Source organism: Stegostoma tigrinum, chromosome 6 (genome assembly GCF_030684315.1).
Source record: "Stegostoma tigrinum isolate sSteTig4 chromosome 6, sSteTig4.hap1, whole genome shotgun sequence".
Classification (NCBI taxonomy): domain Eukaryota; kingdom Metazoa; phylum Chordata; class Chondrichthyes; order Orectolobiformes; family Stegostomatidae; genus Stegostoma; species Stegostoma tigrinum.
Window position 1 is genome coordinate 2,808,474 of NC_081359.1, and position 14,720 is coordinate 2,823,193.

Below are 14,720 nucleotides of genomic sequence, written 5' to 3' on the forward strand. Positions count from 1 at the left end.
AACATTGTCTCTACTGCCTCCTATTCAGTAGAAAAGTCACATTGAATGTTTATAAAAGTAAAATATTGCATCCAGTTCCAGTTACTGCACATTTGGTGGGAGTTAAGAGTCTATAAGAGGTGGAGAGTAAATTTACCAGAATGCTTCCAGGACTGGAGTTTATTTTCTTCATTTATTCACAGGATGAGGGCGTCACTGGCTGGGCAGCATTTATTGCCTGTCCCTAATTGCCCAGAGGGCAGTTAAGAGTCAACATGTCACATGTAGACCAGACCAGGCAACGATGGCAGTTTCCTTCCCTAAAGAACATCAGTGAACTAGACAGGTTTTTCCAACAATCGACAATGGATTCATGGTCATCATTAGATTCTTAATTCCAGACATTTATTGAAATCAAGTTCCACCATCTGCCTTGGCAGGATTCGAACCCCAGTCCCCAGAACATTATCTGGTCTCTGGATTAACAGTCCAGCAATAATACCACTAGGCCATCACCTCTTCCCATTATTTCAGCAACAAAGTTGAGAAACAGGGACCGTTCTCCTTAACACAAAGGGGGTTGAAGTGATTTAATAAGACAAAGTTGAGAGGTTTAGATAAAGCAAACAAAGAAAAACTGCTCCCATTAGTTGACAGAGGGCTCAAGGCCACAGATGTAAGATTTTAGGCAAGAGATACAGTGGGAAGGTGAAGAACATCTTTCTAATGCAGTGAGTGATAACGACCATGCTGTCTCCCAGGCTGGGAGCAGTGGAGGTGATCTATGATTATAAAAGGAAATTGGATGGGTTCCTGAGGAAATCAGCTTGTGACATTATAAGGATAAAGTACAGAATGAGGATGTGTGCCCTGCCCTACAGAGTGCAGCATGATCTTAGTGGGCCAAATGGCCTGCTGTGACATAATTACTCTCAAAGTTAATAAACATAAGTAAAGTGTGCAGCAAATCAGAATTCAAGAATCTAGTATATCCAACTGGGAAGTTGCAGAAATAATAATCAGAACTAAAACTATTTCTTTGGTCTGTTGCATTTATGATCCACTCTAACAGCAGACAGCATCAAATGGAAATTAATTACTTTTCAAATATTCCATACTCTTTGTATAAAATTACACCAAAAAACAGTGTAACAACATTTGGGAAATTAAAAAGTCCTGTAATCAGGATATTAACTATTTTAATATATCTTGTGCATCACAGACGGGTTAATAACTAGGTGTGAATGCCAGGTGTTAAAGAATTTGCTTTTTAACCAGCTATACCTGGCAGGAAACCTGCTCAGGAATCAAAAATCAGAAGCCTAAAAACAAACAGATACAGAATGAAACCAATCCTGTATTTTAACGGTTATGGCTTGTTCTTGTAACTTCGGGTGTAACTTAAGTCGCTTAAATACATTCTAACCTACCTCCAGAGATCATATTTCTTGATTTCACACATAACACATAGATATAAATAACTGTCCAAATATAAGTCCAAAGACATTTCCTTTTCCATTTGGACAGTCTGAACTTAAAACTTGCACAGAAACTTATGTACATCATATAATATTTTAACTATGACATACAAAAATACTATTTTCTGCACATGTTCATAATCTGACTTCTGTTTATTAAGGTGTGTGTATGAGAGTGTGTGTGCGTGAGTGTGTGCGTGTGAGAGTGAGTGTGAGTGTGTGTGTGTGTGAGAGAGAGAGACTGTGTATGTATGTGTGTGCGTCTGTGAGAATGTGTGTGAGTGAGAGAGAGACTGCGTGTGTCTCTGAGAGACTGTGTGTATGTGTGTGTGAGAGAGTGAGAGACTGTGTGCGCGTGTGTGTGCGAGAATGTGAGACTGTGTGTGCGTGTGTGTGTGCACACGTGCGAGAGACTGTGCGTGTGAGAGAGTACGAGTGTGTGAGACCGTGTGTGTGCGCGTGTTTCTCAACAAACCACCCAGGCTTGTAATGCAAAACCTTTTAGAATGTCATTGTCTAAGTGTAAAAGGCCTCTTACCAAGCAGTGAAACAATTTATCACCGTACGAAGTTGAAGGGGCTGCTGTCACTCGTGAATTTGGTTTTACGGACTGCAACCATAATGTACAGTTTAGAAATATTTAGTGACAAAATGTGTAGGCCTTGCATTTCTGTCAGATAAAGTTTCTATTTATTTAAGTAATTACACAACAAGTGTAGTTCTGTTGCAAAGCGCAATATGTCCAAGTTTCCTTAGGCAACAAAAAGAAACTTTGACTCTGATATACAATATTAAAATAAAATATTGCATTTTAACATGTTTCCATGAACTGATTGAACAGTTTTTTTGGATTATAAATTGAATAATATTAACTTCCAGTACTTTTTAACATACTAAGGTGACTTTCAAAATTGAAAATAAAAGTTTGGAAACATTATGGAAAAGATTGTTAATGATACTTAAAATAGAAACTTAGTCGTACAAGTCTGTGTTTTATGTATCATGGTTTGGCATTTTAATATTGGATTTCTTTTACTTAAAAAGGACAACAATACACATGTTTATACATTAAATTGAAGTTGGGTAATCATGTTTTCATGGTCTTTGAACAATAAATGTTATACCATACATCTCAAAATGATAAAACAGTTCAACCGATTGCAAGAAGCTTTTGAACATGTTTCCCCTTCCACAGAAATCTTCCCAACCACAGATGTATGGGTACCAGTACCCATCTTCACAAGCCTCCTAACCTACCCAACGTAATCTCTACACGCACCCTGGGTATTCAGATTCAAGACAAGAATATTGGACCTTAATTTAAAATGGAGCAATACCATGGCATTGCATCTATGCAACCTGCATTATGAACACAATTCTTCTTGTTTGGCGAAGCTTCATTCCTTTAAAAGACCTTACATATGACTTGTTTAATAAATGTATTACATTAGACTATTCCTATATCAGTTATGACTTTGCCTGTACTCTCAGATTTAATCAAAATGAGAGTTATAATTTTCAATTTATCGAAGTTTAAATTTTCTGATTAACCCAATGGGAAACTAGAATTGCTTAGCAAAATTTGTTAAATGTCTCTGTACTGTCTTAATTTTTGCACAGACTGGAATCATATTGTTCAAGGTAATGACAATTTTAAAGCACTGAACGTCAATTTATTTCGTCTTCGATACTATACTTGGGCAAATTGGGGGTAGGCAAAGTAGAAAAGCACTAAAAGTCTTTAAATATACGCATTCTTTTCATATGAAAATGTAAGGCATAGGAAAATTATCCAAGACAATCAAAATATCAAGTGCATTTCTTTCACTAAACAAGTATGATAATGCATTGATAACTTGCCTTTTCCTTAGTGTCAGAAGTTTAATTTGAGTGCCACAAGCCTATTAAAATCGATGTATGAAGTACAGTTGCCAATATTATGCAGTTTTGTTCTGGGTATTTCATTGTGGGTAAAGAAAATGCCCAGGAATCATTTTTTATTAGAAGTACACTTATTTTCCTTAAGTCTTGGGTTAAAATGACAAACATCACAAACAAATTGGGCCCAGTGAAGGGCAAAAAAAAGTTATAACTGATGAATATGCAGAAGTTTTAGATGTAAATACATGAATACCAGTCCATTTAATAAATAAATATCTATTTTAAAACTGTAACAATTAAACCTAAGGTACACCTAGTATCATACCTAGGAGGCCTAAGCACCTTGTTTGCCCAACCCTTGAGAGAAAATTGAACAATGCACAATTTATTTTTAAATCAAGTATCATATCATGACAAACAGCAGTAACAGAAACGTCATACAATCACTGGATCCAGTAATGAATGAAAACATACTGTATAAAAGTCCAAAATACTTAGAAAAAAAGACAAAAGTATCAAAATTATTAAATTTAATTTCTTCAATCAATTAGATGCCTGTGACATTTATCCTAAAAAGGAGTGTAGTCAGGTGGATACATTACTGGAAGCCAACTCTCTGTAAATGATGCACAATGGCTCCATCCAAGAGACTTCATTATCTAAGTGAAACAAACACATGCGTATTATGGCAAACATCTGAATATACAGCAACAAACCAGTAACATACATATTTTACATGATATAGGAAGAGGTTTCATGGTATAGTGACCAACTAATTTCACTTGGATTTTATGGAACAACCATAGATCTCTTTAGTGGTTTTACTACCAATACAACATTTAAAATTAATTACGAATAAAACACTAGCTGTTAAATTGATGTTAGCAATTTTGTTGTGCAGTTAGAAGGACAGATTTTGACATCCGCACTTGTCCATTTCAGTGACCCTCTGCCTCCACATTAAAATATTTGAAAATAGTTTCACTTAGTTTTCCACTGGCAACCTCCAAAGATCCTTTTCAGGATGGCTGGTCAGGTCATGTGGAAACACAGAAACTATTAGGACAAGAGTGGGTCATTCAATATGATCACGACTGCTCATCCAACTCAATCCCTTATTCCTGCTTTCTCCCCATATGCTTTGAACATTACAGCCCTGAGAACTTTATCTAACTCCTTCTTGAAAACATTCAGTGTTTTGGAAATAGTTGGATAATGTCCCAATTGAAGTGGAAAAATTAAGTGGACCAGTTTAGTTGAATTTAACAGTCACATCCTAAAGCAGCTGTTACGACTTGATTACCACAGTCATGCTGTCCAACAATGTTTTAAATGAGTGTTCATGTCACTTCAAAGTTGTCAGCTGCGAAATTGGCAATCACCATGCACTGGGACAATCAGGCGAATGAGCTAAAGGCTGGACTCCATCCTTTCTCTTTGTGGAACCACTCAATATTTTTTCCTTCAAATACCTCCCAACATGCTGACACTGATTTACCTTCAAGCACAACATTCCAACCCACAGCAGCTAAATCACACTACAGCTCGGAAACTTTGGACTTTTCTATAACTATATTGAATTTAACTCAATTGTGATCACTGCCACCAAAATGCTCTACCTGGAAGGAAGAATTTCCACCAGTTTAAATATTTACACAAACATAAATCTCTCCTCACTACTACTGATCCTTGCTCTTTTGTGTGTGTGCATGCTGCAAGAGGTTTTGCCATCTACTACAACAAATTAATGCAATAAGTTTTACCTGAATGCAATTTTTCCAGTTTTCCTTAGTTGGTTTGTCCTCCAGCAGTTTCATTGCAAACTTGAGGGCCCGGCCATACATTTTATTCACGAGTGCATGTTTGTATGCAAAAGTTAAAACCTATCAAGACCCACAGGAATTAAAGCACACAGATGTATTTCAATACAAGAAAGAGAATTAAACAAGAAACATTTCAAGCTGCCACAATTTTCCAATTTTAACCAGCTTTTGGTACAAAGACTTTCATTTTATCTTTGCGCTATTAGTATTAATGACTTAGATGAAGGAAGTGAATGACCTATAGATATGTTTGCTGATAACCCAAAAATAGGTGGGATGACACTGAGTCTACACAGGCATATGGACAGGTAAGGTGAGTGGTCAAAACCTGGCAAATGGGAAATAATGTGGGAAGATGATAGATATGTACTTTTGCAGGAGGAATAGAAGAGTTGAAATTATTTAAATGGAGACAGACTGCAGAAGGATTTTCAAGTCCCCATGCATAAATCACAAGCTAGCACACACATTCAGCAGGTGCTGTGGAAGGCAAATGGAATGGTCAGGCCTTTCTCTCAAACGGGAAAGGAATATGAAAATAGGGAACCCTTATTAAAACTATAGGCCAAACCTAAAACACCACAAACAGTTTTGTTTCTTTTATTTAAATAAATTGGCATTGGAGAAAATCTCAGCAACTTAATGAAAGATGATCTTGGTGAAACCTACAAAGTACTCAGAGCAATAAACAGGTTTTATTTTAAACTTAAATGGTTAAGACTCTTTGGAAGTCCCAGAGTGCTGTGGAAGCTCAGTCATTGAGGATATTTGTGGGAGAGGTTAATAATTCTTTGATTATGTTGGCGTAATAAACTATTATGGGGATAGTGTGGGTAAAAGGCACTGCAGTGTTCGATCAGTCATGATGGTGGGGCAGGATTGATGGGCTGAATGGCCTACTCCAGTTCCAAACTCTCTCTCTCATGTGAATGGACAACAGTCATAATTACAACTGAGGTTTATTTACCACAGGGTTTATCACTACCAAACAGCATCAGAATGACAAAGAGAAAATAAAGCTGGCTCACAATGCACAGCACCTGTCCAGAGACAAGCAGAGTTAATTGGCTAGATTTTCAACGTCAAGGCAAGTAGTTTGAACTGGGAAATTTCCAGATGTTATGGAACAGTATTCATCTCTCCAGTACACAGACTGATGGTAAACAGGACCACACCATGCCCAGGCAGGTTCTTTGAAAGTTCTCTGCATCAGTTCTCTGGGAATGGGTTCCAGTTGTTTTGTTTAATATTATTCCCTGTAGTCCCTGCCACTCATACCACACTCCCCGCTCTCCATATCCTATTTATGACAATTCTCAGTTCCTCATCAGCTGAAAGCGAACTAATGCTACACGTGGGTCCTTGCACTTTCCATGCAAACTCACGGTGTGTATCCCAAGGGCAGTCAGACCCGCCATGTTAATTTAGTGCCAAACCATGTCCCAGCCACTTCCTTTGCCTTTATATCCTTTATGCTGACCCACGCCGCAAATTTATCCACTTCCACGGGCCACTGTACTGCCCATGTCAATGGAATACCAATACAGTGTATAACAACTTTCTTGCTAACTCACTCAGCATCCATCATGGAAAATCTGAGGAGTGATGCTGATTTGAAATAAAGATCCACATATCTATTTGACCTTTGTTATAATAAATCTAAACTGCCATTCATGAAAGTCCATTCAAAACTTTAAAAGACCCTCCAATACTTAATCCTTAACCAAATTAAGAAACTCATATTGATAACCCAGTAAAGACAGTTAACCATTTAATAAGTATCAGAGATAATGGGAACTGCAGATGCTGGAGAATTCCAAGACAACAAAATGTGAGGCTGGATGAACACAGCAGGCCAAGCAGCATCCCAGGAGCACAAAAGCTGACGTTTCGATGAAGGGTCTAGGCCCGAAACGTCAGCTTTTGTGCTCCTGGGATGCTGCTTGGCCTGCTGTGTTCATCCAGCCTCACATTTTGTTGTCTAACCATTTAATAAGTTCTTTGAGCTATTAATCAAACTGTGAACTTACAACCACTTCTGATCCTGTGTGAAATTGTTGCAAGACATGGAAAGCAGCCAAGCATCAATAATGACATAACGACAACCCTTGGGTCAACAGTTATTGCACATGTTGGAACAGATTTCTTTCAATTCTCACCAAAACAGGCTGGCACTTTTTGGGCTGGAGATTTAAATAACTTCACAGCTTGAAGGCTTGAAATACTGTATCTACCCTTTATCATTTGAATACTTCCTTCAAAAATTCATGATTCCCATAATGCTCCAGCAAAAACAGGGTCTGCATGAATTCAGTGTGGGGTTCAAAAGACCGAGTGAGGGTTTGGATTTCCCTGGTGTGATTCATGCCCTATTGCTTGTACCTTACCAGTGAAGATTTGATCGATTAAAAGTGGGGACAAGGACTTCTTGATGTGAATCCTAGTTGCCATTTTTAGAAGAGATCACAGCTCTGCTTAAATTTGCCCATTTCAGGTAAAAGCTCTCTGCTGAGACTGATGGATGGTCTTAGAAGTCAAACCTAAACAGTTCCTCTTTCCACAGATATTGCCAGAACTGCTGAGTATTTCCAGCATTTTCTGTTTCTTTCAGAGTTCCAGCAGTGCTTTGCTTTTGTATTAGCACAATGAGAGATTGTTTTTGATGAAGGAAACAGGATATTTCAAACAGCAATAACAATCTTTATATGTGGAAAAAACTATTTTGTGCACTGAGAAGCATAAAGGAGTGGGAGCAATAGGAGACACGATGTGTTCAAAACCCAGGTACTCCCAAAATCTTAACATGCTGCTCTCAGTTAAAGATCACTTTGGGTAACCACTACGCAATATTGAACATTTAATCCACAGCTAGCAATATGGGGTTTCATCTTCAAAAATAACAAAATGAAGACAAAAAGCTTTACCTTAGCATCAGTGAGTTCTGCCCACTTAATTATTTCCGAGAAGGTTTCCGTCAAGCTTTTGAAGCTGCTTTTGGAATCATCTTCTGAACTGTCTATTTCTTTTGAGGCAGCACCATCCTGTGAACGGAGCTGCAGAAGTCTATCTGCCAGTGCACAGCCCTTTCGGCACAAAGCATCAATCAGCGAGGACTTCTGTTTCTCCATGTCACTATGCATTGGGAAAGAATGAAGAAAATAAGAGAGAAGTTCAGTACATCAGAGAGTTCCTGAACAGTTTGATTTTCCTGGAAAACAACATTAAGTTGCTTCAAAAAATTAGCTGGAGCTGAACAAAATATTTGCGTGCTTTATTAAAAAAAACACCCGTTTCATGTCTGCACAATACTTAGTAAAATATTTGATGGCTGGTTTCAGAAAACATGGGTATTTCTTTGATTCGTTATTTCCACGAAAAGATACTTAAACAGATTTTGATTTGATTTTTTTGTCGTTGTCACATATAGATAGGTACAATGATAAGTTTTATTTTGTGTGCAGTACAGGTAGATCATACCAGACAAAGTGCATTAAGGTAATAGAGCGAGGAATAGAGTGTTACGGCTGCAGAGAAGGTGCACAAAAGGCAAGATCAACATTAAATTTGAGAAGTCCATTTAGAAATGTAATAAAAGCGGGGAGGATGATGTTTTTGAATCTATTCGTACTTGTATATAAATTTTTGTCTTCTGCCTGACAGGAGAGGGTGGAGAGGGTATACCTGGGGTGGGAGGGGTCTTTGATTATGTTGGTTGCTTTCCCGAGGCAGCAGGAAGTGTAGATAGAGGCTGGTTTTCGTGATGGACTGGGCAAAGCAATACTTCAAACTGTGTAGATATTCTCATTCAATTGTTTCTTTTATTTATCTTTGATTTTACCATTGGATTTGAAAAAAAAACTGGAAAAGGAGTTAAGGTTCGAAGTTATGGATGAGTTTCACATCCAGAAGCCCAGGGCAGTAAATACAATTACAAGAAACTCTAATGAAGTGCATAATTTCTTAAGATCGTGTGCAGTACTACAATGAACAGATGCAAAACACTCGGATTAATCAGACACTCAATTATTAGTTTCCAGAAATCTTTCTTGCAAGTCAGCAATGAAAATCCAAAACTAAATCTCAGCTAATGCACCTCTTGAGAGCAGCAGCTTCAGGTCTGGAATCTGTCTTCATGGCTAGATGAATGGCTAAGGCAGTTTGATCAATGCGAGATATGACGTCATCTGCTGCTTCCACAATTTCATCTATTCTTTTGATTCGGTCCTGAATGAGAGAGAGGTCAGAATCCTTGTGTTGGTTGTATTAACAGAGAACAAAGTCATTATGTAATACTATAAATGTAGAGAACACCCCAAGTTTCATTATGATGGAGGAACGGGGGAAAAGGAGGATAGGATCAGTTAAAAGGAATACAAACTGAGCAAAACTAGAGGAAATAGAGATGGTTGAACATTGAGTTGAAAAGATGGCTGAAAAAGTCTGTATAAGGTGGAAAAGGCGTCAGAAGATTACCAGGAAGTGGAGCGAAGTCAAGTCAATTGAAGGCTCTCAAATTAATAGCAGCAGCAGGATGCATGAGAGCACAGGGAACAGGACATCATGACACAAGTGAGATAACAAGGTGTAGAACTGGATGAACACAGCAGGCCAAGCAGTATCAGGGGAGCAGGAAGGCTGACGTTTCAGGCCTAGACCCTTCATCCAGCTCTATACCTTGTTATCTCTGACTCTCCAGCATCTGCAGTTCCCACTATCTCTGAAGCATGATACAAGTGTATGTGTTTCAATTCTACATGTCAGAAGATGGGGAAACAATATTCATCAGCATAGCTGAGGAAATTAGTGACCAGGACTTGGTGTGAGGCAGGATATGAAGGATGAAAAGTTATCAAGGTGAATATCAGACAAAGCGGGAAGAAATTGGCTAGCCCCAAAAATGGGCTTGAAGTGTGTGATACCTAATTAACTCGAATTCATTCACTGCACTGTCAACTAGATAAAGCTGTGTGGCTGCTGTTTAAAATTCCTTAAATTTGATTAGGCGTCTGCAGAAAATGCTCTCCATGATTGCATCAATAGAGGTCCAGCTATCAGTAGTGACGAGGGCAACTTAAACGCAGCTTGCTCTTCAGAAAGGGGTGATGTACTAGGGAGTGCATAAAGTGTGGGACAGTTTTGACAAGTCAACGTGACTGTAACATGTTCAGGATTGGCTAAATGTATTCCACTGCATTCAAAAAAATCTTTCACAAGAGGTGACAAAGAGGGGGTTAGCTTTGCATCTGCTGGAAGGAATTAAGACACCCACCAGACTGATGCTAAACCATGCTAAAACAGCAGTGCGAATCATGGCGGCAGATGACAATACCAGAAGCTTGCTGCAGGACAATGGATGGAAGAAGCACTAAGTACAATGATCTGGCTCGAGTTGTTAAAATGAGTGAATTCAATTTCAAATGGCAAATCCTACTGGTTGTTTCCCTACCTCAATCTACTAGTCAATCTCTACAGCCCCCTTCACCATAATCTCTGTTCATCAGTGATTGATCCTTTAACTCACTGACTTTACTTTCACACACAACATTATTGCAAACTCATATCTACAACAGCAACGCTTGGTGACAGCTACTTAACCATGACAGCCACATCACGCAAACATATTTTCATTTACACTCTGACAGGCATGACTCGTTCCTACAGAAGAGGATGGTGCCTTACAGCAAGCCACAGTGAAGAACAGGGTGCACTAAGATTACCTGAAACTTGGGTAGAAACAGAGCTGGCCATTTTGAGAGGGGGTATCACTAAAGCCATGGTCATTGGCAGAGCTGAAGGATAAATGCGCATTCTGAATCCACCTTCACTCATACCATTTCTCCCACAATACACAATCTCAGGCATACTTGCTGCAGGTGATGAAAGTCGGCAGTCTTACTTTCTCATCTCTCCTCACCACGAGCTAACCCTTGTATTGCATTTCAGCCAACCAAACCGTGCAGCCTTTCCAGTCAGCACAGGAAGTGAAAAATGACATTGACCATAAACAGGCACACTCATTCTATCTTACAGCTGCAGCCACTATGCACATTCTAGAGGTTAGATATAGGAAGGGTCTGAACATAATGAGACACTGGGAACAGGAGTGCAGGAAACTCCTGGGGCAGTGGGAAAGGAAAGTGAAGGTAACTAGTGCTTCAGATAGCAAGGTCACACCTTAATTCCTCTGCACAGGGGTTGCAATGATGGCTTTGAGGACCAGGCTACAGAAGAAAGTTGACGGGTATACATAACCAAATATTTGGTGCATTAGAAAGCCAGGGTTCAACGTCAAGGAGCATGGAAGAGTCAACACCAACTTAGTGCAGGGATCTGCCCCGAGACTGGAGCCTAGCCTTGCCAGCATTGAACAGGTGAACACTTCAACAGCACAGCTGTGGAACTCAAGATACAATATCTTACAGCTGACAGCACAGTTCCATAACACAACAAACTATTTGCTTCAAAGGTCTGAATACTGTTTTAAACTGTCAGATTGCTAGTTTCATAATCCTGCACATCACTATTCAAAGGGGTTTCCAGGGCATCTCAGAAGTGTGTCAATCTTAAAGCACCGTTTGGTAAAAGTGGCAGTGGCTCTGAGGAACATGAACCTGCCATCCTGTAAGGATGCCAGCAGTCTGTGTTCTAATATCTGCCAGCTAGTCAGACTGCTAACACCCAATAACAAGGTATGCGGTCTAATTAATGATCTTGCAGGATTAGAGATGCTCCAGGTTATCCTTCATGTCCATCTGCATTCTCCTCACTTGGAGATTAACACCCATTCACGGCTAGGAGGGAAACACAACACCTCACTCTAGTAGAGCCAAAGGTAATGACAGACACGAAGGGGACATGGGTTTATTTTTCAGCATCGTGTCAGGACTGAATTTATAAAATTGATTGGAACATTTTGTCATAAAGAAAATAATATGATGGTCAATGCTAGAGGACAGAGGGAGACCTGGGACTGTCAGTGAATGGACAAGCATGGTTGGGGGTTCTGATATCACCCCTGATTTTTTTTTAAAATCATGTCCAGTCTGGGCAAATGAAACATTTTGCATTGTACCATCCTTCTGCGTGCTTTTGAAATCCCTCATCTTATTCTCATTTGAAAGGAAATACCAGGACATTTTCCTGATAACGTGCAGTAAATGCAGCATGGTGTGACAAATGTTGATGCCCATTCTCAGGTGAATATTGCAGATTTGTTCAAGAACAGTCCAGGCAGTTGAAACATGGCAAAAGGATCATGTATTCTCATTCTGTTTCACTTGGTTGAATGTCTCTCATCGTTGGCCTGCTATATATATGAATGTGGGTTTGGCCTAGAATCATGAACTGCGTCATAAGTGATAATCCAAAATAAACTTTGAGGGTAAACTAGCAAACAACATGAAAACAAACAGCAAGAGCTTCTTTAAATATATAAGTGAGGCTCCAAAGTGAATGTAGGACCCTTAAAGGCTAAGGAAATAATAATGGTGAACCAGGAAATGGTGCAGGAGTTCAATTAATATTTTGCATATCTTCACAGCAGAAGACACGAATACATTCTAAAAGTGCTAAATAATCATGGGACAGAAGGGGAACATTCTTGATGGAGCAAACGATCCATTCTGCTCCTAGAGTTTATAGGTCAGGGTGGGGTGGGGGTGTTGAAAATAAGTACAATAATTATCACTGGAAAGCAAAGAACGTGGTAAAGTAATGGGACTAAAGGCTGATAGGTCCCTGGAACTAATGAGTTGAATAGTGGATTTTAAGTAAAGTAGCTGTAGAGAGAGTGGATGCATTGGTAGTGATCTTCCAAAAATCCTTAGATTTTTGAAAGGAGCTGGATCCGGATGCAGAAGAGGAGGGAAACAAAAATAAGTAATTATAGGCTAGTTATCTTAATGAATGGTACTGGAAAACTGTTACAAGCCCATTACGAAGGATGCAATAGGAGAACATTTATAAATACATAACACGATCAAGCAGAATCCACACAGCTTCATGGAGAGGACAATTATCTGACAGAAATTTTTGAGGGTAGGTAAAGGAGAAGCAGTAAATGTAATATATTTGGATTTCCATAAGACGTTCAATCAGATACAGAATGGATAAGATAAGGGTCCATAGTGTTTTGGGCATAGAGGGCTGGCTAACTAAAAGATGAAAGAGGTGGGAATGGGGGATGGCAATTTCAGATGGCAATCTGTAACTAGTAGAGTATCAAAGGGATCAGTAGTGGAGCAGCAATTAGTTGTAATATATATTCGTGATTTGGATGAGGGAAGTGAATCGCCAGGTTTGTGGATGACAATAAATTAGGTGGGAGGGCAAGCGATGAGGATGATACAAAGAGTCTACAGAGAGATATTGAGAGTTTGAGTGAATGGGCAAAAACTTCTGCAGATCGAATGTAATCTGGAACAAAGGTTTGTCAGCAAGGAAAATGGAACTGAATATTATTTAACTGGGGAAGCCAAAAAGTACAAAATTCTTGCTAGAATTATAACAGTCTCTAATCACACCACAGCTGGAATACTGTGAAGAGTTTTGGGTCACTTATCTAAGAAAAGACATACTGACATTTTGGAGGCAGTTGAGAGAAGGTTCACTAGGCTGATTCCAGGTATGGAGAGTTTGTCTTATGACGAGAGGTTGAGAAGGTTGGGCCTTAATGTATCAAAGTTTAGAAGAATGAGAATTAATTTTATCGAAACAAACAGGATTCCTTGAGGGCATGGCAGGGTAGAGGTGGAAAATTTGTTTCTCCTTGTGGGAGAGCCTAGGAGCACATACCTAAGACAAAGATGGGAGGAATTTCTTCTCTCATGTAGAGAATCTGCAGAACTCCTTATTAAAGATGGCCAAAGAGGTTGGGTATGTTCCCAGTTGACACAGACAGATTTTTAATTAGTAAGGAAATCAAGAGTTATGGGGTAAAGTCAGGACAATTGAGGAATATCAAATCAGCCATGATCTTGCTGAATGCCAGAGCAGACTCAATGGCTGAATGGCTTACTTCTGCTTCTCAGTCATATGATCTTATGAGCTAGCCTTTGACTCAGTAAAATACAGGTTGCATACAAAATGAAGGGATCATGACCAATATCAGGATACGAGGCAATTCGCTGCATGGTGAGCTGCTGGTGGTGATCAGTTGCACCTCACGTCTGTGCATTCCCTTTTGTGTCATAAAACTGGCTGAATTGACATGATGTGAATATATGGTGTGGGTCACTGGCTCCATACACATGAAACCTGCAATGCATGGAAATGAAGCAGAGTCAAATCAAGTCAATGACTTTAATCAGACCGCAATATGCTCTACTCTGAGGCTGCTTTTGTGGCTGTAGCAGTTGGCAGATTTCAATGACTTTTGTTTTGGGAAATGATGGTGACATGCCTTTCGCAAAGTTAAAGCGAGAGGATTGCCTTGAAAGACCATCTGTGGACATGGTTGCTTGCTGGGAGCACATTGCTTTATCTGTAACAGGACATGTATGCGACCTCTCTTCAGTTTCCCACATGCTAGATTTTCAAAGAAAACTCTGTCCGGCAACCG

General features: G+C 39.3%; 1 protein-coding gene across 3 annotated transcripts in view; it reads right to left on the reverse strand.

The window, feature by feature from the left end:
- Window positions 1–2,175: 2,175 nt before the first annotated feature.
- Window positions 2,176–14,720, reverse strand: part of tpp2 (tripeptidyl peptidase 2) — a 110,417-nt gene continuing 97,872 nt past the window's right edge. For 2 of the 3 annotated variants that reach the window (XM_048533526.2, XM_048533525.2), the window contains 4 exons: window positions 9,255–9,385; window positions 8,086–8,293; window positions 5,102–5,221; window positions 2,176–3,997 (listed from right to left, as the gene is read on the reverse strand). In XM_048533526.2, the coding sequence (XP_048389483.1) occupies window positions 3,908–3,997; window positions 5,102–5,221; window positions 8,086–8,293; window positions 9,255–9,385 (549 nt within the window). In that variant the 3' untranslated portion in view covers window positions 2,176–3,907. Of the gene's footprint in view, window positions 3,998–5,101; window positions 5,222–8,085; window positions 8,294–9,254; window positions 9,386–14,182; window positions 14,417–14,720 lie in introns of those variants that run through there. The other variant, XM_048533527.2, reaches the window with a different exon arrangement.